Genomic DNA, 24,748 nt, shown 5'->3' on the forward strand with positions numbered 1-24,748 from the left:
TTGAATCAGCACGTGTATGATGTGAAAACAAAAAAAAATATCTCTTACATAGTACTTGTTGAGCACGTGACAGCCTCTAAATATGACATTGGCCTTCTTGGACAAGTCTTTCGTTATCGCCAAAAAAATAATCCTGATTTTACTGCAGTATCTCGGGTGCTAAATATCTCGGCTGCAGAGGGCACTAATAATGAATAGAGCCATTCACTGAGATCTATGCGCAATGTCACCCACAAATTTGAACTTGCATAGAAGACGACAGCCTTTCGACCAGCAAAACCGCTACATGGCCCCGTGCTCGCTGAAATTTTAATAAAACAGCAAAAGAAACTTCGACGTCCTCAACACACGACTTAGCATCTGACACAATTGCCTTTACTATAGCTGCCTTCTAATTATATGTGATGATCATTCGTTTCCGCTTTCGGATGGCTCGTCTCTAGCACCGCGAAACCGGTGAAAGTGTGACGGGGTTGAATGGGTTGCACGCTGTGACACCAACAATGTTCGTCGTGTTCGTCGTGTTCGTCTCAGAAGCCAGCCCAGGTAGGCCTGGCTTCTGAGATTGCACCGACGCAACATTCTATGCTACGCCTAGCTGCCCTAGATCGCGTGGTGCCACTGTCAGAGAAATTGCAATGCCAATTTTGAGCATCTGCTTATGCGCCAGAACGTGCAGTGGGGAGAAGTACCAGTCTTCGATGGTGAATTCATTGCAAATTCCTAAAAGTTCTAGACATTGGCACTGAATGTAGGCTCCATTCCGCGGAAAGCGGTGTATTGAGCCTGCAAGGGTCGGGTGTTTTTTGTTTCGGACTCAAATTCAGTTTGCTGTATCTATTGCCAGGATAACTTTACTTCGTTGAAACAAGGTTTTAAAAACATGGATACCTGCGGAGATTTGAAATGGGAATTGAATTTTGTTACATAGAATGTTTTTTATATCCCGTTACGTTATAAGAAAGTTTCACCCTCACATATATGTTTATCTTTTGTCTTACTTTCTAATTACAGGTGCCAGATCTGAGATCAAGCTTCATTATAAAGGAGCTGAATTTTCCATGGATGCATCAGACTGTGGAACTGTCTGAGCCAGCTCCCTGACCTGTGCAGTGACAAATGTGTGATAAGAGACAGTCACAAAGCACAACTCTAGAGGCGCATTAGGAACATTTTGCTTGAGTGGTGCTGTGTTATAGATTTGATTTGTTAAAAATTTTTTGGAACCTTTGGCAATTTTAGTGCATCATTTGTGTGGATAATCATGCTTTGTATTAAGCGTGGCTTTAACAGGCGTCATGAGTTTTGTGCCCTTGCCAATATATCAGTGATGCCAAGGTGGCTTGTTAGCAATGGACCATAGGGATCGGTGCTATTGGCACAACCAAGCTTTCTTCAATATTGCGAGGACTAGGAACATTTCCATTAATTTGTCCATTTATCAAGTAACAGAAGACACTCAATTTTTTATATTCAATGCTGTAATGCAAGGGTGTTTTGTGTTTCTTAATTCGTGTGTGTGCCAAGCATCCATGCAATAAAAGCTTCTTGATAGCGTTGCTCGAGTCCTTGATATTCCATCTCCAAATCTCGATCAGTGTTGACAAAGTAAGTAATGTGATCAAGGGTCTCCCCAGACCCTTGCAAATGTGCATTGTACGCCTTTCTAGCCAGATCACTGAAGCTAAGCCAAGTTTTGTGGGGCAGTTGATATCGGAAAGACACAGACCACGTCCAATGCAATAGTATGACTGAATTTTAGCGTCTACATATTATTTAAGATGTCGTCTTTGTGCTGAGGCTTCCCCTGACAATACCGCTCTGCTTGTAAATTAACATGTTTAGCAGATCTTGCTGTAATCTTGGAAATACTGCCCCGGCCAATTAACGAGTGGTGTTTTTCGAGTCAGTTTTAAGGAGCTGGCGGTTGAAGTGAATGTTAAATAGTCCTCACTAGATAGTGTGCCGTCATTTTTTAAAGAGCTTTGAAATGGCTTGTACGTATGTCACCTTGGGGCCCTAAAAGAGCTGTCACCAACCAAATTAAAAATTATGGGATTATATAATTACGTATCAAAACCATGATTTAATTATGAGGCACACCTTAGCGGCGGACTCAGGAAATTCAGACCACCTGTGGTTCTTTAACGCGCACCGATATCTAAGCATGCGGGAGTTTTCACATTTCACTCCCAATGAGCTACGGCCGCCGGGTCCTGGATCCAATCGCGCGCCCTCGTGCTTTGCAGCCCAACACAGTCAAGAAATTATAAGGCTGCGTTACGTAAATGCTGGCTAGAAGGTGTCGTACCTTGCTCTTCGAGAATCAGTTATATCTCGTTAAAAACTGTTTTTAGGTCGGCTGCACAACATCTTGCAAAATTAAATACAGCCGTTTTCCAATACAACCCCAAGAGGACCTGCAAAACAGCCGTTCTTAAAACGACAAGGAGATCTATTGCAAGATATCATATCTGCATTAGACGAACTTCACAACTGCTACAAAACGCCCTACGGCATCCGACAGTTTCATCAAGAAGTCTTAATTTTTTAATAAGAATTTCTAGAAGCTGTCTTGTAGACATGATATGGTGATTGCAAGACACCTTGCTATTTTGTGAAGACGCGTTGTAGATGGCTAAAAGGCTAATGTGTGTTCAGTGTCTACCTACTGCTGCTGATCCTTCGGAATATAGAGGCGCTTCGCAATGAAGGTAAGCATTCGGAATTGGGCGCAGCCAAGTCTTCAATGATAAAGTTGAAATTTGCTGTGGCACGGGCTTTATGCTATATCAGAAAAAGAAGACATTTATTAGCTCGTTTTTACTTACACGTACATATTCACACGTGTATAGAACAAGTCCATTACAATCATTATCATAGCGCATCTTCGTTTTCGGTATGGTTGCTTACAGATTCCGACGTTAACGACGTTGCTTTTTTGCAGCTAAAGAAAAGGTGCATTTAACTCCTAATTAATTTATGTAGCTGAAATTCCACTCACGATAATATATTGCCCCTAACCGTGAATAATATATTGGTTAGCGCTTAACGTACTGCTTCCTTTTCTTGTTTGAAACTAACGGAATGCTTTATTCAAAAGGAAGTCTATTGCACAGCTTCGGAAACTTACCACTGTCTGTTCCATATGCAGTTGCTAAGGCAGGGAACCAAATCCATGCGGTTACCAGGATTTCCTTCCAATTCATTACTTAGATGTTGCAATACACGGTCGTATAAATGCTGTAAAAGATTGAAAATCGTGGTTTATTAAAAAAAATATCGCTGCTGTAAAACGTTATGTAAGACCTATAAGGAAGAGTGTATTATCGCTAACGCCTCACGCAATAATGTTAGCCGCTCTTACATAGTGTGTCAAGTGTAGTCGACAAGAAGGCTAGATCGACGTACAGTCAAACACAAAAGTTTACGGACCACGGGATCTCGCCAAATGTCCAATTTCCGAGCAGTGTACACGAGTAGTTAGTAAGACCGATCGCAATGTTGTTCACATATACTGCTAGAAGCTGTAAATGCGAATACTAGGCTGCGTTGTGAGTCTGCGTAAACATTCAGCTTTTTTCTCAGATTTCGTGTTCCGAAATGTTTTGTGGTTCACTCTACATGGTATATGAATAGCTGCCAACCTGACTACCAAAATACTCTGAAAGGTTCGACGGGGAAAACGGAAAGGAGGGGAAGGCAACGGGAATAAAAAAAAATCCCGTTCTTTTCTGCAAAGTCAGAAAGTGCTGCGAATGAATGTTAGTACATTTGTTAGAGGTCCTACTGTGATCATAGACTAGGCGTGCGCGTTTATAACACGTACTGTAGCCCGTTACAGTGGCCCCTTTCTACTTCTAATATGTTTCGCTGTCTAATTGGGCAGTACAGCGGCAAAAGTGACTTAAGGAAAGCGGCCACTACGCAACGCTCATTGGAATTTTTGCCCACGCGCACTCGTCCACGTATGTCTCAATCGAAAGCTGTGCGAGTAAGGCCTACACTGCATACAGACTAATGGCTTCGACTGAAACGTTACTTCGAGAATGAGCGTAGCGTGTGATAGCATTAAGATTTCTTTCGCCCTTGTATTGCTGCAGTTATTCCGGAGATATACGGCCATGTCAAGCACATTCGGAAAAATTGGCCGGAAGTTGGAATTCTCGTGGAAAAATCGGGAGAGTTGGCAGGAATTTGCGTGTATTCATATGTGCTGAGAGTAAAGCATTAAATTGTTGGAATTTCACACGTTCGCATTATAAATTTACATTATTTGCGACATTTTCTTCCCTTCATTGTCCGACATTATATTTTCCGGCACCCTCCATTATTTTTATTCATGTCAAGCTTTTTCATTAACACTTAGTTTTGCGGGAACGTTCGTCCATGCTGTTTCTGGCCAGTCGACTTTGACTCAAACGCCTTGTTTTTTAGGTTTTTTTATTATTAGAAAACCAGGTAGGCCGATACTGCAGGTGGTGGAGTGTTTCGTACAATGTGGTTAATGTACGAATGTATTGGAGAAATTAAGCCTGTACTTTTTATTTAACCTATTCTGGGACGTATTATCGGGTCTTGCTTCAATCCCGTTAACATTTTGATAGTTTCTTACTTGTTGCGATTTCGCTAGGTAACGAAATTGCCTCTTTTATTAAGAGCTTGCTCACATGCATATAAAGATCCCAGATTCGCCAAGCCCGCATAAAATCTACGAAGAAAACCCCCTCTTCAGAATGTCTGCAACATTGGCTATACGCTTTTGTAAATGGTATATATCCTCTCCGGGTTTGCTAACCGCCGTTAAAAATATCAATCAAGGACGCCTTTATTATGGTCCGGTACGGACTTGTGCTTCCAGCCTGTTTTCCGAATTGCTGTGCTTATCTATATACCAAAAAGAAATGTCTCCATATGCATCGAGAAAGTGACGTTCGGTCTCAAAACACGCCTTGTTTTCATATCGTTTGGCGAATTGCCATGTTGACGCTGCATTTTTAGTACCGGGGTTTTCCATAATAACACCACTGCCTCCGGTGGGTTTTAAGACATCTTTTTTCCCGCACAGCGGTATGAGCTCCTTCTGCTTTCTAGGTGTGCTCATCTTCTGTTTCTGCTTGATATAAGGCAATAAGATAATTACCCACCCATGCACTGCCGGAATTATGCTATCGCTAACTTCGATCCATTCAGGCACGGCAATAGCCAATGCGCAAGCGTCACTCTTCCTGTCTCGCACTTTACAATAAACTTTCAGTTACACTCCAGTGCCATCTTTCATTGCAGTTTAGGTTTTCTCACAGACAGCAAGAATCAAGCTGATGTTGTAGGACAGTTTGAAATTTTTTTTAAAAAAGTGAGATTGTGTACAATCTCGTCCACGGAAGCCGTGTGTCATTGTAAAACTGTCTAGCAATTTCTTTTCTTCTGGCACGTGAATTGCGGGAATTCAGTCTTCGTCTTGTCGCTCTTCAATTTTTTTCTTGTTCCATGAATTTACCTTACTCGCGCAGCTACGAAATAGAATAAGAGAAACGGCATCTATTTCAATCCATATTACGCCGTCATCTTACTGCCATGTCCCACATGCCACTGGTGTTTATTTACTTACATCAACCTCGTATGCTTGGCTATTGGATTTCACAGCAGCTTTATAGGTGTACTGTAAGAACCGGTGCATAAAAACACAAACAAAGATGCTTTAAATAGAAAACAAAAACTATTTGATTTGCAGTTCTACCGTCTTCCGTGAACACAGATTGAAGTGCGACCACATGCGTAGTAGAAAGAGTCTCACATCAAGGAAGGTGGAATTTTTCTTAAGCCTGATGGAATGTTATCCAAACGGACATTTTTTTTATATACTACCAAAATAGGCATGAAATCTGTTTAGTTTTCTAAAAAGAGAACACTTGCACCTTCTGATAAAGTTTTGTTGCGGCCAGTGACGTGAGCAACAGCAGACTGGGTTTAACTGCTTCCGGTATAATCAATTGGTCTCATATTAGAAGTGAAAAGAGTATTTGGCAAGTAGGTGCTCGACGGAGCTCAAAGAATTGCAACTCAACTAGAACCCGCTGCACCAGGAGGCCTGAACCTACCAGGACGCCCGGACTGAGGCCCTAGATCCTTTGAAAATAATAAATGTTATTTCTGTTTCTCAAAACTACATGAATTCACAGCATTGTTTATAGGAAATTACTCTAAGATAAAGTAAATCTGGGTATTCACGATTCACACCAGCATGAATAAAGAAAAAGATACGTACTTACACAAGCAGCAATTCAAATGTTTAGTTTACTTATTTCCAAGGTGGTAATTGTATCTATCATAAGCACTAGTCCCTTTTACCCTGGAAGAGTGCGTACTTATCACTAAAAAACCGCGCGCTCTAGAAATACTCTCTGCGTCAGAGCTTGACATTTGACTTTTCTGCATGACAGAAAAATTGTGGTGACGTCGTGAGCTTCTCAGATGAAAACTACAAATTTTTAAAGTGAACTTTGAAGATGCCACAAACATTATAATAACAACACGCTGACGAGCTGCTTCCAATCTTCCAATTCCGGAAAGGGCATCAGTGTCGAAAGCATAAAGTCAAAACTTCCATAAAAACAATAGTTGGAATCTTCACGAGAGTAGTGTGCAACACAAGAACAGCAATCGTTTGAAGCTCTCAAGAACCTCACCACCCGCACTTCACGGGCAAAACATGCTAATTCTTACGAAATTCTTACCGCTGAAAACCACTGGATGGCGTTGCGGGACAGCGCCAGAGCAGGCAACGGGGGGTGGCGGCGGCGTCGGCTGGGGAGAGTCAGGCATGACGGGAGGCAGAGTCCGAGACCGGAGTTCCAGGGTTCAGATGTTCTTGAGTACCCCGCACCTTCCACCAATTGCAATGGGTGCACTGAACAGTTCCGAGGGTAACGTCCCTTCGTAACCGAGGGGGCAGGTGACGCAGAGCAGGAACAGCCGGTTGCCCGAACGGCTCACACTCGTGCCAAGCACTGGCGATCCGGCTGGCCCACTGCTTGCACAGCAGGCATGGAAGAGACGATCTGGCTGGCCTTGTTCTTGTGCTCTTCTTCTTCATTACAAATCCATGTTTGCATTATCTGATAATTTGAAGTACCCAGCATATCATTTTATCGTGACGTGTAAAAATAGAGACGAGAGAGACGGTGTAGAAAAGGAATAAAAATACTTCTATTTTGTAACAGAACACGCCATGTAGTCGACGCCTGCTGGTCTGTCTACTTCCTCACGGCTTCATCCTCGTTTTCATTGCTTCGCACATAAAAGGGGCGATATCGATATTGCCTAATGGCATTCCCGCTTCCCGCCACTCGAATAATCATCAGATGCTCTAGAGTCTCGTGGCAGTCATGTCATACGGCACAGTAGACTTTCTTTCGAAGTAGGTTCCCAACGTCGGTACACGCCGCTGGCATTTGCAGCAGTAAAATCAGGATGTAACACGTTCGTAATTCATATTGCTGATGATTTACGCACAATTTGTGGCCAAGTTTGTACGTGATTGGGCGTTGCCGAGAATTCTAGCTTCTGGAATTGCAGACCTGTCACCCATTCGCAAGCTTGCGAGGTCTCTTGGCTTCCTTTGCACATAGCGTAAGCACCTCAGAAGCCGTCTCCTCATCATGACATTCGTGTGGCAGCATTCAGTCCTAAGTTGCTCTGACGTCACGGCCATAAACGAGAATAAGTGGTGTCACGCGTTGTGTCTCTTGGCGAGTCGTGTGGTACGCAAATTTATCATAGGCCAATATCTCGTCGCTTTTTTCTTTGTGGCTGACATCATCGTATACATACTCGCCATGTGTGCCAGAGTCTTAACCAGACTTTCGATCAGCGAACTTTTTTGTGGTTCTACGCCGTTGTCTGCCCGTGAGCAGGTCCACTCATTTGCAAGACGGCGTGCCGAAGCCTGACCATAAACACAGTGATCCTGTATTTTCGCAATATTATGGAAGCTCCATACCCTAATTTTATGCACAACTTGGTGTTGTTCAGTGATGGTTGCTAATTAGAGCGTACCTGCTTTTGCTTATCAATTAGGACAATCCGAAGGAAAAATACATCACCTATATCTGCCAGTAGACATTACAAATGGCATAAAAAATCCATCAATTTGGATGGTGCAATTGCACGATCCAAATGAGGTGGTGCAATGGCGGCGTGGTTTTCCAGGCATGTCTAAATGCTACGTTTCGTGACCACGGCTCGCTGCGGTCAGTGCTGCTTTAGCTTAATCCTTTCAATGTAATCGTGTAATACAAGTGATCAGTGGTTGCCTCATTGTGGCGGAGTTGTACGAGGTGTGCTTATAATTATTAACCTTTACCCAGATAAGACTGACCTAGGAAGCTGTAACGGCCATGCTATTCTGCGTATTGCCCAAGGAAGTCATTCCACTCGCGGCATCTGTCCTACATCTTCTTAACTCTATGCAAATAAATGTTTTCCTCATGCAGTATAACCCTCTCATTTCAAGCATGTGTTGCTTTCAGAACGCTGTCGAATTGTGGTCCCTTCAGGTGTTTTCGTTGTAGGATTGGGGAAAACTATAGCAAGACAGAGCCATTCTGTGAGAAGAGGCTCGATGCTGCATCACATGCAAGGTTCCAGAGAGGATTTTTCTCATTGTTTAAACCTGCAGCGTGGGATAAGACATCCTCATGAAACAGGGTTACAGCTTTAGAAAGCACCCTTCCAAATTTTTCCGTCGTGTTTGGCCGCAACGTCCCACTAAACCGCAACAATATATTAAAGTACGTGTTGAATCCTGTTGGAGATGGGTTTTACCAAATTTTCTCGTGAAGGGCGCAGTGCGGAGTTTTTCGCATATGGGACAACCGGAAATGATGCCGGTTTATTCGTACTAAAGGAGAAGAATTGACCGTATCTGCATTCTGATACGGGTATTGTGGGAGGGTCTAGTCACTTTACTGGCACTCTCAGTAGAGGCTCCTAAATTTATGAATTTAAAGCAGCTTGTCATTTGCATTGTCTTGGTACAAACCCTTGAACGACGTTCTTTAAGCAGAGGCTGTTCAATCAAAATAACTATGATTGACGCTTTCTCAGACTGTGTAAGCAAAAATTTGCGTCTACTAAAAAGTAAGGCCAATGTATGAAAGAAATATTAGAATCAAGGACTACTAGCGAAACACGCCGTCAATTACATTGCGGGCGCTGCGCCAATGACGTGACCTGCACCTTGGCAAGTTGGCAAATATATTCGCTTGCTGCGTTGCTCTCGCATTCGTTTCCAAAAACATTTCACATGCTTCTTTTTACTTCGTGTCAAGTAAAAGTATATGAAATAATTGCAAAATAGATACAATGATATAACTGATGTATTGTATTTTTTACAGTAAGATTACTAGTTATCAAACATATCTTTCCTTTACCCAATAGATGCAGAATTGGACATATCGGTGACAAATTTAGCAGAACTTTAATAGGATGTAGTGATCAAATGTAAAAACTATACCACTGAACAATTCTTTATGGCTTCGTTTCTCTTCTTTCATATATATAATTTCTCAACAAAGCGGACCGGTAACAGTGATTACTTAGTTGTTCCTTTTTATAATGCATTCTTACCTATTTCGCGTTTTGTCTTGTCACTAGAATAATTACTGGGTATTCATGCCATATTCTTCATTCGCAGATACTTGAACTCCTGTTTTCTTTAGAACTGTGGGCATTTCAAAACATTGCTGAGGATACACATGTCAATTTTCTATACCAGATCCCAAGAAGATTAGCTTATCTATTTATAAGCCTCGTCTCTCTCACGCTACTTTGTCTGGAAACTTTTCAAAAAGCCCACCATTTTTTGATAACTTCTTTTAACAGTGGCTGGCACTGAAAACAACGGTGAGAAATTGCTGGTAATAAAATAGGCATAAAACATACAGAACAACCAAATGCTGCTTTAAAGTTTTCTGTAGTGTACCCGGGCCTCTGCTCATCACTTTACAAGACAGGTTGAGGACATAGGACGTGGGCACTGAGGACACGTAATGCCATCTTTGAATAAACAAACTGATATGAGGATAGCGAAACATAAAAGTCCCACTTTTGCCTTTCACACAACATTGTTCTAGGTTTTTAAATATTACTTTTTGTTACCTCTAGCTGATGAAGACGTTCCTAAACTTTAAACATAACGCGATCTGTTGTTTTGTTGTGTCTATCAAAGTGCTGGGACAGGGAATTAGAGGCCGGGGTTTAGTGCATTTTACGGACTCGGTGTTGTCTGATGCCGAACAACGCATGACAGGTCTCCATACATAACCAGTTCTTCGTTCTTCGCTTAAGATTACGCGTATCGCGACCGCTATCTTCTTTCCAATGTTAGAATGATGTCACACTCATAAAGTACACGCGTACAATGCGCAATTTTCCACATTATGGTTATTGCACAAATGAGATGGGTCCTGCTTACTGAGATTTTACAAACACCACGAATATTATGTTTTTTAATTATATCATAGTGACAAGAAGTAAGTACAGCATCATTTTAATTACCGCTTACTGGAAGACGAAACCTATAGATGTGAATTCTGCTTACCACGAATTTGTGTGAGCTGACTTTGTTCCTTGCCTCCGTATTTGTGAATTTGCATGCATACGCCGCCTAATCGCCTAATCAAACGTCTCATTTTCAGCTGCGTTGGACTACATCCGTCTTTTCTTGGTATCCAGTCTGTAACTCTAATACCGTGTAGAGTTATGCCACGGTGGCACCCCAAATTTGGGCACCCGAAATTGTTAAAAATGAAGTGCAGCCCTTACTCGAGTCTGTATGGTTTACCACAGGTTATCGGTTCTCCGCTCTCATTTCTTATTTTTACTCTCGGCTAGAGTCACAGATACACTCATTCCTAAGTCCCGACAACTTTTTGGTGGTTAAAGCTATGCCAATCACCTTTTTATCAGTCATTCCGTGGTTTTTAAATTCTGCTAACGTTTCTTTGTTATCTTCCAATTTTTTTCCCGGAGGTCTGCATTTTCATTTTTACACAGGTCCATCTAAAAGTTATTACTTGGAAGTGCCTGTTATAAGCAATATGAGAGTGAGTATTTTCTATGTTAGGCACGCCAGCATAAATGTGTGGGAAAATTAGAATGCATGAGAGCAGCAGTTATGATAATTTTTCCTTGGAGTTCTGTAGAATATTGAGCACAGCGTAGCTTCACATTATCAGTTCTCTGCAAATTAATCTGCAAGGTTAAAAAAAAAGTATCCTAAATAAAGATGCCAGTGAAACTTCGCCAGTATATACATTGCCGATAGCGTTTGAAACGGCCATTCTTTAGTAAGTTGAGATTGTCATTGACGCCTATTTTGGTACTAAAACATACTCGCTTGGGTACTATCTGGCATGTAAAATTGGACCCTCAAGGAACTCAAACGTGCACGGACGTGAACAAGTTAGCAAAATGTGAAATTTTCAACTGTAACAGAGTTGCAAGGAACGCTCTAGAATACGCCCACGATGCTCTTAAGGTCGTCTTTCCAGAAATTGCTTAAATATATTTTTTTCTATAAGCAACCATATCAATCACCATTTCTCTTCTAAACTCAATACACTTTACGTCAGCCCCATTTCGTGGGTGAGTGCTTGCATTTGGTTCGGATAAAACCTATGTACTGGCAGGGCAAAATAAATGTTGGATCAAAATAAAGCAGTCAAGGGGGCCGTTAAGCAAATAAGAACTGCCACATACTGATATGCATTCACCATGGTAGTCTTGATTATGGAAATGGTTACGTCATTTCCTTTATTGTGCAATACTTTCAACTCCTTTACTCATCCATAAGAAGCCCAATAATGCTTTATGATTTATGTCTACAAATGACTGCAGTTTTTTTCTTCGGACAAGAGAGAGAGAGAGAGAGCGAGTGAAATAGTAATAAAATAAAGTACTGGCTGAAAACGAGTGCGCTCGCTCGCGATCGTAGTGGTATTAATCGCAGACCTCATCATCAAATGCCCCATGCACCTTGACGAGGTTTCAAGACAAAACATAAGGTTTCATAACGACCACAGTTGCGCGCCAAAGGCTGCTCACGCGTCGAAGTGAAGCACGATCACTCGTTCCCAGTGCGACAAGCTACAGCCGTATTTCGCGAGGTTTACTTTTGAGATCGCTGTAGAATTACCGCATTTTTAGTTAATATTTAAAGGAATCATGTTGCTTTTTTTCATTTTCTCAGAAAACAAAACCCCTTGGTTTCAGCGAACGCTGCTATTGGTCTATGCATGACAACCTACACCATATTTGTATTCGCGGTTTATAGAAAAAGTAACGTGATTAATTATTAGCCTAATAAATTAAATGAGATACCCACTTGTGCAATGTCGATTAACTGCGCATTAAAACGCGCATCGTGTACAGTATTTGCCGTCAGCGCAAAACAAATTCCTCCTTTTTATTTCTTGCAGACATTTACCTCTGACCAGCGTTATACTTGCGCAAATTTTTGACAAGTTAGCCCTTAAGGACAAAAATCTGCAGCGGACGAGCAAAAAAAAGTCTTTGCTCTAGCGTTTCAGTTAATTTAACACAAGGCAACGTAGCCAAGAGTTCCTGACCTTTGGAGACGAAATCAATTAAGGAATTCGGTAGCGTCATTTGTGACCTATCACAATAGCATTCCGTACTGTTTTGCGTTCTCTGACTATAATGTTCTTTCCTTTGCCTTTTATTTATTTTAAATGTTGTCCTCCACAAAGCTATACGTCTTTGCAAAGATATTCTCCTTAGCCTTTGCGAAAGGCAGTATCGATGGCCAACGCACCGTTTGAACTCAGGCACGGGAGAAAAAGAGGATGCGAAATAGACGTAGTCAGTCCGCAGTTTTCAAACATGTGGTGGATGAATTCGCTCGATAATATTTTTTTTTCAGATTAAACATCTCCAAAACCTTTAGGACGTGGTTTGACGGCTTAACCGCATCTAATAAATAAATGGTATGGGATTATCGCTTAAAGATTTTCAACCGTACTACGCACGCGCCTTGTTTTTATAACGTTGTTTAGAGTCAAGGAACAGTTGCTCGAACATGCGTGAGTTGCGCGCACAGATGGCGCCGTTGTCGCTCCACGAATGACGCATTAGAAGCTAAATTTAGCGCCTCACTCATCGTTCGGTTAGGTAGAGTTTGGCAGTGCATTTGCCAATCCAAGCGGGAGTGACCGCTTTTGCGAGCGCTTACTCAGCCATATTAAACCCGAAGCAGTTGTTATGAGGAGCTCGGAAGCCTACAAATTTGCAATTTTTCTGAGATATTACACTCTTGCTCGGCTATGGAGGCAAGCGTTCGACATGCAGAATCCAGAAATGGTGCGAAGAGACTCGTACAAGACGGAGGGAGGCCAATTCGTGAAGAAATTTTTTTGCTACAGCTGGCCAATTATGAATATGAGAGCAAGCACGATTGAATGTTACACCGTAGGTCATTCCCTACCTTTCTAGTGCGCTTTCCAAGGCGTGAATTGATGTCATCCTCTTTGCGCTGGTATTCTTGCGTGGAGAAGAGATGCAAATAATCGATCATGTCTGTGTCACGTGCACAGGTAGTAATGTTATCACATGACGCAATCAGGGATAAATTTAGCCTCGCGCGCAGCCTTCAGAGAGTTCTAGCTCGGCAGTAGTTTTGTCCATCTCAGGAGGAATGGTTGCGTTTGAGGCAGCTTACTATACCCACGATGAGAATTCATTTTTCCAACAGAGATAGGTGCCCATCAGGTGTTATAGGCGCCGAAGCGTGCACTTCGTTGCAGAAATTTCAATGTGGCGGGACTACAACCACTCAGTGCACGGCACTGCCACGCGTATGACTCTGCATGGTACATTGCATGCATAAACAGAATGAAAGCACCAACTGAACTTGCGGCACATACAAAAGACTAAAAAACAACAAAATAAAGATGACTAAACAAATGAAGAATTCATTAGCAACATCAGCAGTCTGAGCTGCTAGAGTTCTTTATGCTCTTATCCACCATTATAACGTAATGTAGCCTCTTTAAAGTTGGACCTACGGATATCAAGACACTTGCGGTGTCGATGCGGCTGACAGAAATTTCGGCGCCAGTGCGGTCTGAATTCCTCCGTCATCAATGTCCACTGGCAGCGTTGCACTTGCTGACGGGTCGAAGACGACGTCGCTTGGTGCTGGATCCACTCTGGCAGTTCGGCAATCATGCAGGCTGCTGCTGCTGCCGCGCAAACGAACAGCTATGGCCTCCCGGATACGGGTGGGACTGGCTGGGGCTAGCATGACCACGTCCAAGCTCGCACTCACAAGCGCAGATGGGGCCGAAGTCTCCAGGATGCTCGTGACCAGCAACAGCTCTGAAAAAGAAGACCAGCAACTCGCCCAGCTTGGTTTTCGGACGGGACGCCCCACGTTCGCTGTGGTACTAGGGCCGAATTCAGCCTCGTTCCACGGTCTTCGTCTTCGCGAGAAACATTGTATCGCGGCCACCTCGCTCTCTGATGCACACGCCCTTCTGCCAAGATGTATTTTGCTTGGCACTCCATGCTCTGTGTTGTACATGGTGGCCCTCCCCCTCTTGTCTTCCCTGTCTTTTCTCCGTTTCCGGCAATCGGCTCTTCCTGTTATTAAGGCTAAAGCCTTAGAGGGCTAATGGGATCGAAATTTGACTCTCCGGCGTTATGGCCCCAAAATTCAATGGCAACAACATTCGAGTCAAACCTGCGACCTTTGGTGGGAATCTAACCAATGAACTTTGGTGTTCATTACGCCACAATGTATAAAGCAACAGTTCAGTAGGATTGATGTAAATAAGCCACTCGAACGCACGACTTCTCGCTGGAGTGGAACCCATGACTCGTGGTGTTCACTAAGACACCGTGAATTGAGATAGAGTTCATTAAGGGACTCATACCCATGACCTTTCAAGGAAGACGTACCAACGTGGAGATATAGGCAAAGTGGCCATATCTCAAAGTTGGATTAAAATTGGCATAGTGCTACCCACTACCTTTGCGGCAATTAAGGGAAAGTTAATTAATATAAGTCGATTAAGGCACTCAAACCCACGACCATTAGTGCGAGCTGAACCCACGACAATCGGTGTTAGTTAGGGCTAAGCTAATAAAGGTGCAAGTAATTAAGGTGGGGTCCATTAAGGCACTCGAACACGACCATGGTGGAAGAAAAAAAGTAATAGGAAGTGATAACACGTCAAAATGAAAATATCCAGTACTGTAATGAATGTATCGCAAGCGCGCAGGCTTTCCCTACATCTTCTTTAGCGCATGCTAAAGCGACTGTCAACTTTTTCTCAAACCTTTCTTCAAATAATGCTACCAACTTTTACCAGACACGTATGGTCTACAAGTACTGTGAAGGGGGTATGCCATCCTTTTGACCAAGGTGGAAGGTATCCGTCTGTATGGGCGCACAATCGCAGGAGAATGAGCCAAGTGCAGGAGCCTAACCCTAGACGAGAGCGGTGGGCTCAAGTGACGTAGGGCAGTCACGTGAGCCACTATCAAGGGGTCATTTCTACAAAGTTGTCCTGAAACACTCTCAGCAAAACAAACCGGAGCACTACAGCTAAGCAGCAAGTACGACGGTAAAACTATTGCGAATGACACCCACTAGCGCTAACGTAGCTTAGGCATGCATGTAAGCTTTCTGAAGCGTTAATACATAAATCATTGCACATTTTAGGTCATTTCTGTAACCTAGCATGCATACAGCGGCTTTAGCACCACCGAGACGTTTCACGCACTCTACCGAGGCCCGTCTCTTATACAGCCTACCAATTTTTAGTGCGATTCGAATTGTTTGGGCACAGTATGCACTTTCCAGAAGCAGACTCACTGTCTGTCTCTCTAAATTCTCTCCCCCCAACTTCTGGCATACGTAAAGAAGGCTCGAATGCGCAGTGCATCGTGCTGCGATGCTGAGGAAACAGGGTTCGAACATTAGCCACAGCACAGACCCGCGCCACTCGTGGTCAACACGCTGGCGTCGCTAGATGACGTAGCATGGCAGGAAGAACGGCGAGAAAGGAGCCCTGCTGCATACATGTTTCAGCATTCGAAATATACCGTGTCTCTACGAATAGTCAATGCGAGTAGGAGTAACGTCAACGTTAATCGTGAAATGGGTTCTGTAAACGTTTTCACGTATTCAAGCCCGCGAGGTTCCCAGTGAAGTTTACGGACCTCGTATTTTTTTTTCTTTATTGTGTACCCCTTCCTTCGAAGATTCCTAGCATTTCGGCAACGAGACATTACCTTCCCTCTTTCTGCTTTGACGCTGGCTTTGGAATGCTCAGATAAGAATTAGCTCATGGGCTACGTGGTGTTTAGGATAATTTCAGATTTTTGTGTTATGTTTTAAATTCGCTTCGCCGAGCTACAGATGTTGAATGTCAAGCATATTTGCGTATATCAAATAATTCTGTATCCGCAATGACGTACGCAGCTCTCAAAGTTCACTAAAAGACTATGTCGTGTAATTCCCTTCCGCGAAATGTATACTCGTTTCTACATTAAGCACTCTCGCCAACCGAAAGGTTAGCAAAACTTAAGTTCACTGTCGCGCTGAAAAGTTAAGCGAAGGACGTTCGCGCTGCACACGACTATAAACAAACGTCATTACAATTTAATATGCGCTGCACAGTTCAGACCTAACGCAGATAAATTTTTTCAAAATTCGCGTTCGCTTAGAGACAGATACTTGGGGTTCACGGATGTAAAAGGCTCATGCTTAAAACAAAAATGCGCAGAAGAGTTGTGAAAAAAATAATTGGAAGACTGCGTGTGTAATGGTATTCTACCCAGTTGAAAACGATACCAGCAATCGCCGCCGCATCTACAGAAATTTCTGTCGCAGCTACAGAAATTCCTGTTGTACGACAGAAGTTCCTGACATTTCTGTAGTTGCGAGACAGTTCTTACGTTACGACAGAAATTATGACGTGGCAACAGAAATGTTCTGTCGTGGCAGCTGGAGTTCGCAACAAGCGCTTTCTATATAGACAGCTATTCCGACGTCGCAACGGGAACTCTCCGTCGCGAGGCGTTAGAAATATCGCGACAGAAGCGTTTTCCCTTGCGACGCATTAAAATTATGTCAGTTTCACATCGGGAGTGTAAACTGTAATTTCCTCTTATGCTGCATTCAATGGTCCGTCCTGTCCATCTGGCAATGCTGATAGCACCAACACCGGTATTAAAAGTGTATGAGGCCAATCGTCGTAATTTTGTTGCGACGGCGAGGCATCCGCAATCCCCTTACCGGCTACCTCAAAATCAACCGCTGATCGAAATTATCGTATCTGCGGCGACGGCTGCGTATCCAGTTTGTTTGATTTCGTGAGATGTGACGCACACGCTTGTGGACTTGCACGCACTGTTACACTCACACATTAGGTAAATTCCCAGAAATGTGTAAGTTTTTGCCAAGAGGAAAAGAAGTTTTGTGTTGTTCCAAAAACCTGCGTGAAAATGTGTCTCGCTTGCGTACAGGGGAGTCATACACGTAGTGCCTGCGTATATTCTGGCACAAGCGCTACCGTGAGAAACTGCTGCACTGTGTAAATGAGCACTTAACGATTAAAGATTCTGTAACTATTTCGCACTCAACACACAAATATATATGCGCGCTCAAAATTGTAAAGACCGAAAGATGGCTGTTGGAATCGGCTGCAACAACCATTAGCACCTCCGAGGACTGTCCTGAATTGCCATCCCAGTTTCGCGTTCTGATCATTGTATAGTTATTGCAAAGATTGGCGAGAAATCTGCAACTAATTTCCGAGCATAGTGAGCACTCTGGGAGCTTAACTCTGAGCTCCTAAAAGGCCAGGAATTTATTATTCGCGTGTGCACGGGCCTAACAACGTCTCTTTCTACTTACTTGCCGTTTTTTGCTGCTTGTGAACTCTTTAAGTAAGACGTTCGAGCAAGAAGATGACATGGCAATCTCAGCCGAGGACGGAGCTATCAAAAAAGAAAGCATACCGTGGAAGAAAAATTGTTTTTATATGTTTGAGGTGTGTTTCTTCAACACAGTAACTTGGGACTAAATTTGCGATGGAGCTCTTTAACATCATCAACGGTGCGAAAAAGGCCTCTAACATTCCAGTGTACTATTTGAGTCGCCACCTTAAAAAATGATTTTTGAACCGTGTGCATTAAAAGGAAACTTAGCTTACAGAGTGCTTTGCGAGCCTTTTATTGCTGGGGTTTATCTTTTTTAGAGTGACCGAGAGATTCTCGCCGCTTCTTAGGCGCTGGCGACGCCGTCTGGTTGGTTGTTGTCTCCATCGCCTCTTCTGAAGCGCTGTGTTTAGCGTGAAGGCTTCGACGCGTCGGACGTGAACTTTCAGGCCCCCAACTCGGAAGTCGATAGCCTCTTTGGTGGGGCAGCGGAATAACGCTAGCTGCAACCGTCAAGGAGGTGGCTAGCGTCGCTGGCGGCTCGCTGCGTCTGAGCCGTGCAGACGCCGGAAGCCGCTCTGGCACGCCACATAGGGAAAGCGCTTCTTGGCAGATACAGTAACCGCGTGCGTGCTTCCCTGAATGAAATGCTTTCCTTTACTTTGATTGTCATAATTTATTTTTATTTTTACCGTGGCAGGCACGACTGCAACAATGCGGCTCGCTCCCCGTCCCAATTAGCACAGCCGAGAGAGTTTTCAGTTTTCAGATGAGTGTTCGTGAGCACTGCATTTTGCACAACTTTAGCGGCCTCGGCAGTTCTGAGAACTGTGGCCGAATCGCTGGCATTTAGAGTATCGCCGAGGGCTCGAGACCTACGCACTGAGCCGGATCTCTACATTTACGGGCAGCACACTTGAACAGAACGGGATAATAGGGTGGTTTGTCGGGATTTCCTTCCCGCCATGCCTCACCTTAATTCGTTTGTAATGATACTTAATTACACGTGTGATGCAGCAGATAAACAGCAGCGAATAGCCCGAGCTCTCTTGCAAATCACAGCACGGATTGTAGTCGTCGTCCCCGAGCTGCTACCGGAAACACGAGGCGCGTCTGCTTCATTACACTGGCCCCAGGTTTGAAACAGAGCCATGCTGTCCATTCAGGGAGCAGACAAGATGAGGGGGTCGAAATAAGGCTTCAGCAGGCTAACATGCACTGTCCTGCGACCTCGACAACGAAGGTCCGGCAATGGTGTGCCGGGCTCAACGATATAGTTCACAGGGGAGGAGGCGTCGATGATCCGGTATGGACCGTGGTACCGCGCAAGTAGTTTAGACGAAAGGCTAGGCATGTGAGGCGGTATTCATAGCCAAACGAGGGAACAAGCAGGGAAGGTGGGCGTGGCCTGATGACTGTCGCGTCTTGTCTTCTAACGCCCGTGATCCTCGCTGGTCAACGAACGAGCCAGCTGGCGGCAATCTTCATCGTATCGGGTGAATGCTGAAATAGTTGCGCACTCGGAAGCGTCCGGTCCGTAGGACAGGATAATATCCAGAGGACACGAAGCCTCACATTCATACAAGAGAAAAACAGAAGTAAAAAAACCGATGGTCACTTGTGCCGTGGTGTTATAAGCGATATTAACGAACGGGAGCACGGTCCACCAATTGGTGTGGTCGGACGAGACGTGCACCCTCAACATGTCGACCAGTGTTGGGTTGAAGTGCTCCCTGAGACCGTTCGTTTGGGGCAGATACGCGGTCGACTTCCGGTAAATGATCTGGCACTTGCGAAGGAGGGATTGTATCGCGTCTGACTAGAATACACGACCCCTATCGCTGAGTAGTTCTCTAAGAGCGCCGTGGCGAAGGACGAAGTTGCGAAGAATGAACATCTCAACGTCGCGCGCGGTCGCGGCTGGCAGAGCCGTGGTCTCGGCGTAGCGCGTCAGGTGATCGACGCCAGCAATATTCCAGCGGTTCCCACATCTGCAGTATGGGAGCGCGCCATAGAGGTAGACGCCTACGCGGTCGAAGGGTCGAGCAAGGCATGGTAGCGGCTGTAGTGGGCTAGTAAGGCGCAGTGGGGTAGTTTTGCTTTGTCGGCAGGCGGTGCATGATCGAACGTAATGCTGCACAATCCCGACACATTCCACGCCAGAAAAATCATTGACGCAGCCTTGTGACGGTTTTAAGACGCCGGCATGGGCGCTTTGAGGGTCAGCATGGAAGCACGCGCACATGTCGCAGCGCATGTGACGACGGGTAGCCAGAAGCGATTTTCGATCGTCAGGCACATAATTGCGGTGGTAGAGGGTGTTGTCTAGCACGGCAAAGGGAGCTGCTTGACGGCGTTGAAGGAACAACCGATGGAGCGGCAAGGCAGTGGAAGAGCAGGGCAAGCAATGGGTCGTTGCGTTGCTCGCAGGTCCCGTGAATAGCGGTAAGTAGTGACCGGTCTGATGTCGGAAAAAGAACGGAAAGAGAAGCCGCATCAGGTGTCATCGGCGAGCGGGAGAGCGCGTCAGCGTGGGAATGCATTCGACCAGAGCGGTATACGACACAAATGACATATTCGTGTAGGCGAAGAGCCCAACGGCCTAGGCGGTCCGACGAGTCTTTCAAGGAGGAGAGACAAGAAAGGTCGTGATGGTCAGTGATGATGCTGAAAGGACGGCCGTAGAGATAGGACGAAATTTGTGCAATGCCCAAATGATGGCTAAGCATTCTTTCACTTTAACGGTGTAATGCCTCTCAGCTTTTTTGAGGGTACGGCTGGAATAAGCGTCGACGTATTCTTGATTCGTGGCTTTCCGTTGGGCCAAGACCGGACAAAGGCCGACACCACAGGCTTCAGTATGAACCTCTTTGGGTGCACTTCGGTCGTAATGGCGAAGAATCGTTGGTGAAGACAACAAATCGCCTAACTTGTCAAAGGCATCATCGCATTCTAATAACCACGCTTAAATGCCTTTGCTTGCGGTAAGCAGATTGGTCAAGATTGCTATAATAAAGGCGGAATTCTGCACGAAGCATCGAAAATAAAAACACAGGCCTATGAAACTTCGCAAGGCCTTGATAGATGTGGGCTTCGAAAACTCCGCGGCGGCGCGAAGCTTCCGTGTGAAGTGGGACCATCCGTATCAAGTGGGTCCCGGCGCACGCCGGCGAGTGTGCATCCTCACCGAACCACAACGAGACGGCTTATTCGGTGGCGCGAGCGCTTACCCTGCGCGCCCCAGAGAGTGACCGTTTCCTTTAGTGCTCGAAACCAAGGAACGAGTGACCAGTTATGGCAAAGTTACCAACTGTTACCGCTTAGCTCGACGGAAAATGCCGCCTACGCCCCCGGCACTCAGTGTGGAGGAGCCCGTCATCCTACGGCAGATACAGACCGGGTCGCTCCTCGCCCCGGCAGTGCAACACGTGCTTCACCCAGAATTCTATCTTAGTTGTGTGTGCGCTGTTTGTGCCGTGGGTCTGGCGGACCAAGGGCACATCATGTGGGACTGTGCCTGGTTCCCAACAGAAGCTACCTCCAGGACATAGCCACCCGAACTTCAAAGTTCAGTGCAGGCTACATACAAGGACACTCAACTATTGAACCCGCGACCTTGTGCGCGACAGCTCAACGGCGTAGCTAGTGAGCCCTTGTATCGGGTATGAAGAACATCGCTTTCGCTTTTCATGTGCGTTAAATAACTCGTTCATTACATTCGCGATGAAGGTTAGCATGTTGTTGTACTCACCCAACTCGCTTAGGTACTTCAGTCAAAGCTGCACATGACAATATACCAGCGGAAAGGTGGCAGTAGAAACATACTGTCCGGAGCTGCAGACAGCCGCACCGTAAGCAGAAGCCAGGACCCACGCACGCGTGTGGCAACATTGCATTACACGAAACTTACACATCGACAGACGTGACAAGCACATGCGCAGGAACAAGAATCCAATTAATTTACGGTGTCCCGACAGAGCGGGGACAAACAGCAGAGCCGCATATATGGCTTCGCTCGTGGCAGACAAAAGGAACTGGCAGACCCTGCCAGCGTTCACCAAACAGTACGCTTGAGTAATATGGCGTCCAAAATTCTGATTTCGTTGAGGAGCTTATCCGACGGGTTTATTTTCCCCTAAAAGGGGATGGTTGTCCAAGACTTCGCCCAACAGGCTTGGCTGTAGGACAGCCAAAAAAAATTATAGCTCTGCGAGACCAGAAAAGGAGCCTTATCAGAAGATTGGCGCATGTAGCAGAAGCACGCAGGCTGTACTACGGCTGCACAGTGACAATTGGCAACAGTAGCCCACCGCGGCTGCTGCTACGTCACGGCGGCCACCCCTCCGGGCGCGAAATAGACGTGCCTAAACGTGTCGAGGAATCGGAGTCCGTGGCTTTCGGGTGCCGCAGCATCGCACTTCAAGCGAACCGATAGCGCCGTCTACGATGTTCTGTCGTCGTGGACAAACCATACCGTAGAAATTTTAAGAGCGCGGCATTGGCGAAAAGTTATTGTTGCTAGAAAGCGCACGCCGCAAGCTGTCGATTGCGTCAGAACACCACCTGCACCTCAACGCCGAAGAATAGGCCTATCTTAATATCCCAAATTTTATCTAAAACTTTAATGGCGGCTTCTCTTCGATTCATACACATTTCGTAACTGCGCTCATGCGCTATCGTATTGCTGTGCGCTCAACCGTGCGTCGAGCCTATCCCTTATCACGAACGACGGTGCTTCCTTTTCGTGTGCAACCGTCAGAGATGCCGACGCACTCTGAAGCGGATGCCTGGAGCCGCGGCCACTTACTTTGTCATGGTCCACGAGCACGGGTCTTTCGCGCGAAGCGCGGTTGTGATCGCCCTAATAAGGTAGCGCTTGAGCACTACTTTCTTTCGCGCGAGTTTATTTCATATTTCGCGGGCTTTTTCTAAACGCAGGAAAAAAATGCCACGCAGCATGTACGTTGCCACAAAAAAAAAATAGAACGGTTGTTTTGGAATGCCTTCTATAACGTAATGAAACGCGCGTGGCCCTAAAGTGAATATTCCAAACATTGCATAATTGATCTTAGTTAATTAACTAATTAAGCACAATAAAATCAGCTACCCTCAACAGCGCGGCATGACTACAAACCACATGTCGTTCGTTTCATTCAGTTGCGGTTAACAACTTTCTTTTAAATCCTTTGTTCAAGTTACGTGAAACGCACTGTATAAGCGACCAATACGGATTGATATCTCTAAGCAGACAAAATGACGGAAGTCAGGTCGCTCAAGAATTGTCTTGCTGAATGAAAGATGTTAGTGTTGCTCAAGGGCCCACGTTCTTGTGCTAATGCGTGGGGTAGGTAGCTTATGGTCACAATAATTTTTTATGCAGAAAAGAGTCACGCACGTTTAGGCAGCCCATGCGTAATTTTTTTATCGCCATAATATTCACCAGAGAGAACCGACTTGAAAGCCACCGCATCTCTGTGGATACGCCAGACAAATATCAAGTATAACGCGAACATCATCGTCGAGTAACTCTGTGTGTGTGGCGCAGGACGAAAGTCATGCCGAATGAATTTTAGATTCCCTAGTTTTCTTTTGCGGATTTATTCATATGGCTGCTAATATAGGTAAGATAAATCTCTAGTGTCTGCTCTTGTGTTTAACTTCACTTGGCGAACATTGCTTTCATATCACAAGGTACCAGCCATCTGTAAAACTACAGATTTACCATTAAGGGTACATGCCAAATTATGGGGGCGCCTAAGCGATTCTGAAGATGTGTAAATGTGAGAGCAATGTTTAGCGCTGAGTGTGACGCTGCATTATGTTGCTGAGTTTAGTGCTGGTGCGTTATACTTCCGAGGATAATGTTGCTGCTTATGAGTTCGCAACAACGCAATACCACAAACCGGCCTAATTGCTTTCCCTCAGTTGCGTTTTATTTACGCAGTTTTCATTAGTTTTTCACCCACATTGCTTTGAGTGTTCTTTATCGATGACACCAGCTCCACCTCATACCCTGAAGGATGTCGTAGTCTTTGTCCGACAGGTACCTTACGCGCATTGCATATTATTATTATTATTATTATTCGTCGCCGTCATCGTCCACGGGCTGTGTTCATTCGGAAACATTCATTTCAAAACAGGGCAGTCTCAAGCAATTCTGCAAAATTTTCATTTTTGGTCGGCATGTTATTGCACCTTGAGGACGTCTAATGCCTAACTGTGACGTGGTTTCTACCGTTTTCTACTGTAAAATTATAGTACGTCGCGTTGCGTCCCAGTACGTTAGCTTTTTGAAGGTATCGAGCCGTTAATTTTTTTTTAACCGTTGTATGAAGCTTAAAAAACGCGAACGCAGTTTTCTATGTTTACACTCTTGCGTTTCGCACTGCTGTACAGGGGGAGTATGATATTCCTGAATATGCAGAACCCTGTTCTATATCACAAATCCACATGTCAAGCAACAGATATCACGACATAATCTTGTGCTGGAGTTCATAACATCTGCATTATCACTTTTCAAACAAGTCACAAAGACGGGCGTAGTATGAACCCGTCATAAGACTTGATGAAACAACCACTGTACAGGATTCATATGGAAGTACCTTGGGTGTAACCGGTGCCAAAAAGCCTCTAATTGATTTGCCAAGAGTTTCCTTAGTGTCCTGATTTCTCAACTTTGGCATAAGAGCAAAATATTACACTGCGTCGAACGCGTTCTTAACAAGTAAGCATGTGTCGCTTGTTATCTAAACGGATTCCTGCGTCGTCGCAGGTCACA

At 44.8% G+C, this 24,748-nt stretch overlaps 1 protein-coding gene across 1 annotated transcript in view; it reads right to left on the reverse strand.

The window, feature by feature from the left end:
- The window catches only part of LOC142559247 (membrane metallo-endopeptidase-like 1), a 170,738-nt gene extending 148,717 nt beyond the window's left edge, over window positions 1-22,021 (reverse strand). The window contains exon 1 of the mRNA XM_075670875.1: window positions 21,722-22,021. Coding sequence (XP_075526990.1) covers window positions 21,722-21,861 — 140 coding nt within the window. The 5' untranslated portion in view covers window positions 21,862-22,021. The remainder of the gene's footprint in view (window positions 1-21,721) is intronic.
- Window positions 22,022-24,748: the final 2,727 nt, after the last annotated feature.

This window comes from Dermacentor variabilis, chromosome 10 (genome assembly GCF_050947875.1).
Source record: "Dermacentor variabilis isolate Ectoservices chromosome 10, ASM5094787v1, whole genome shotgun sequence".
In the NCBI taxonomy this organism is placed as follows: Eukaryota; Metazoa; Arthropoda; class Arachnida; order Ixodida; family Ixodidae; genus Dermacentor; species Dermacentor variabilis.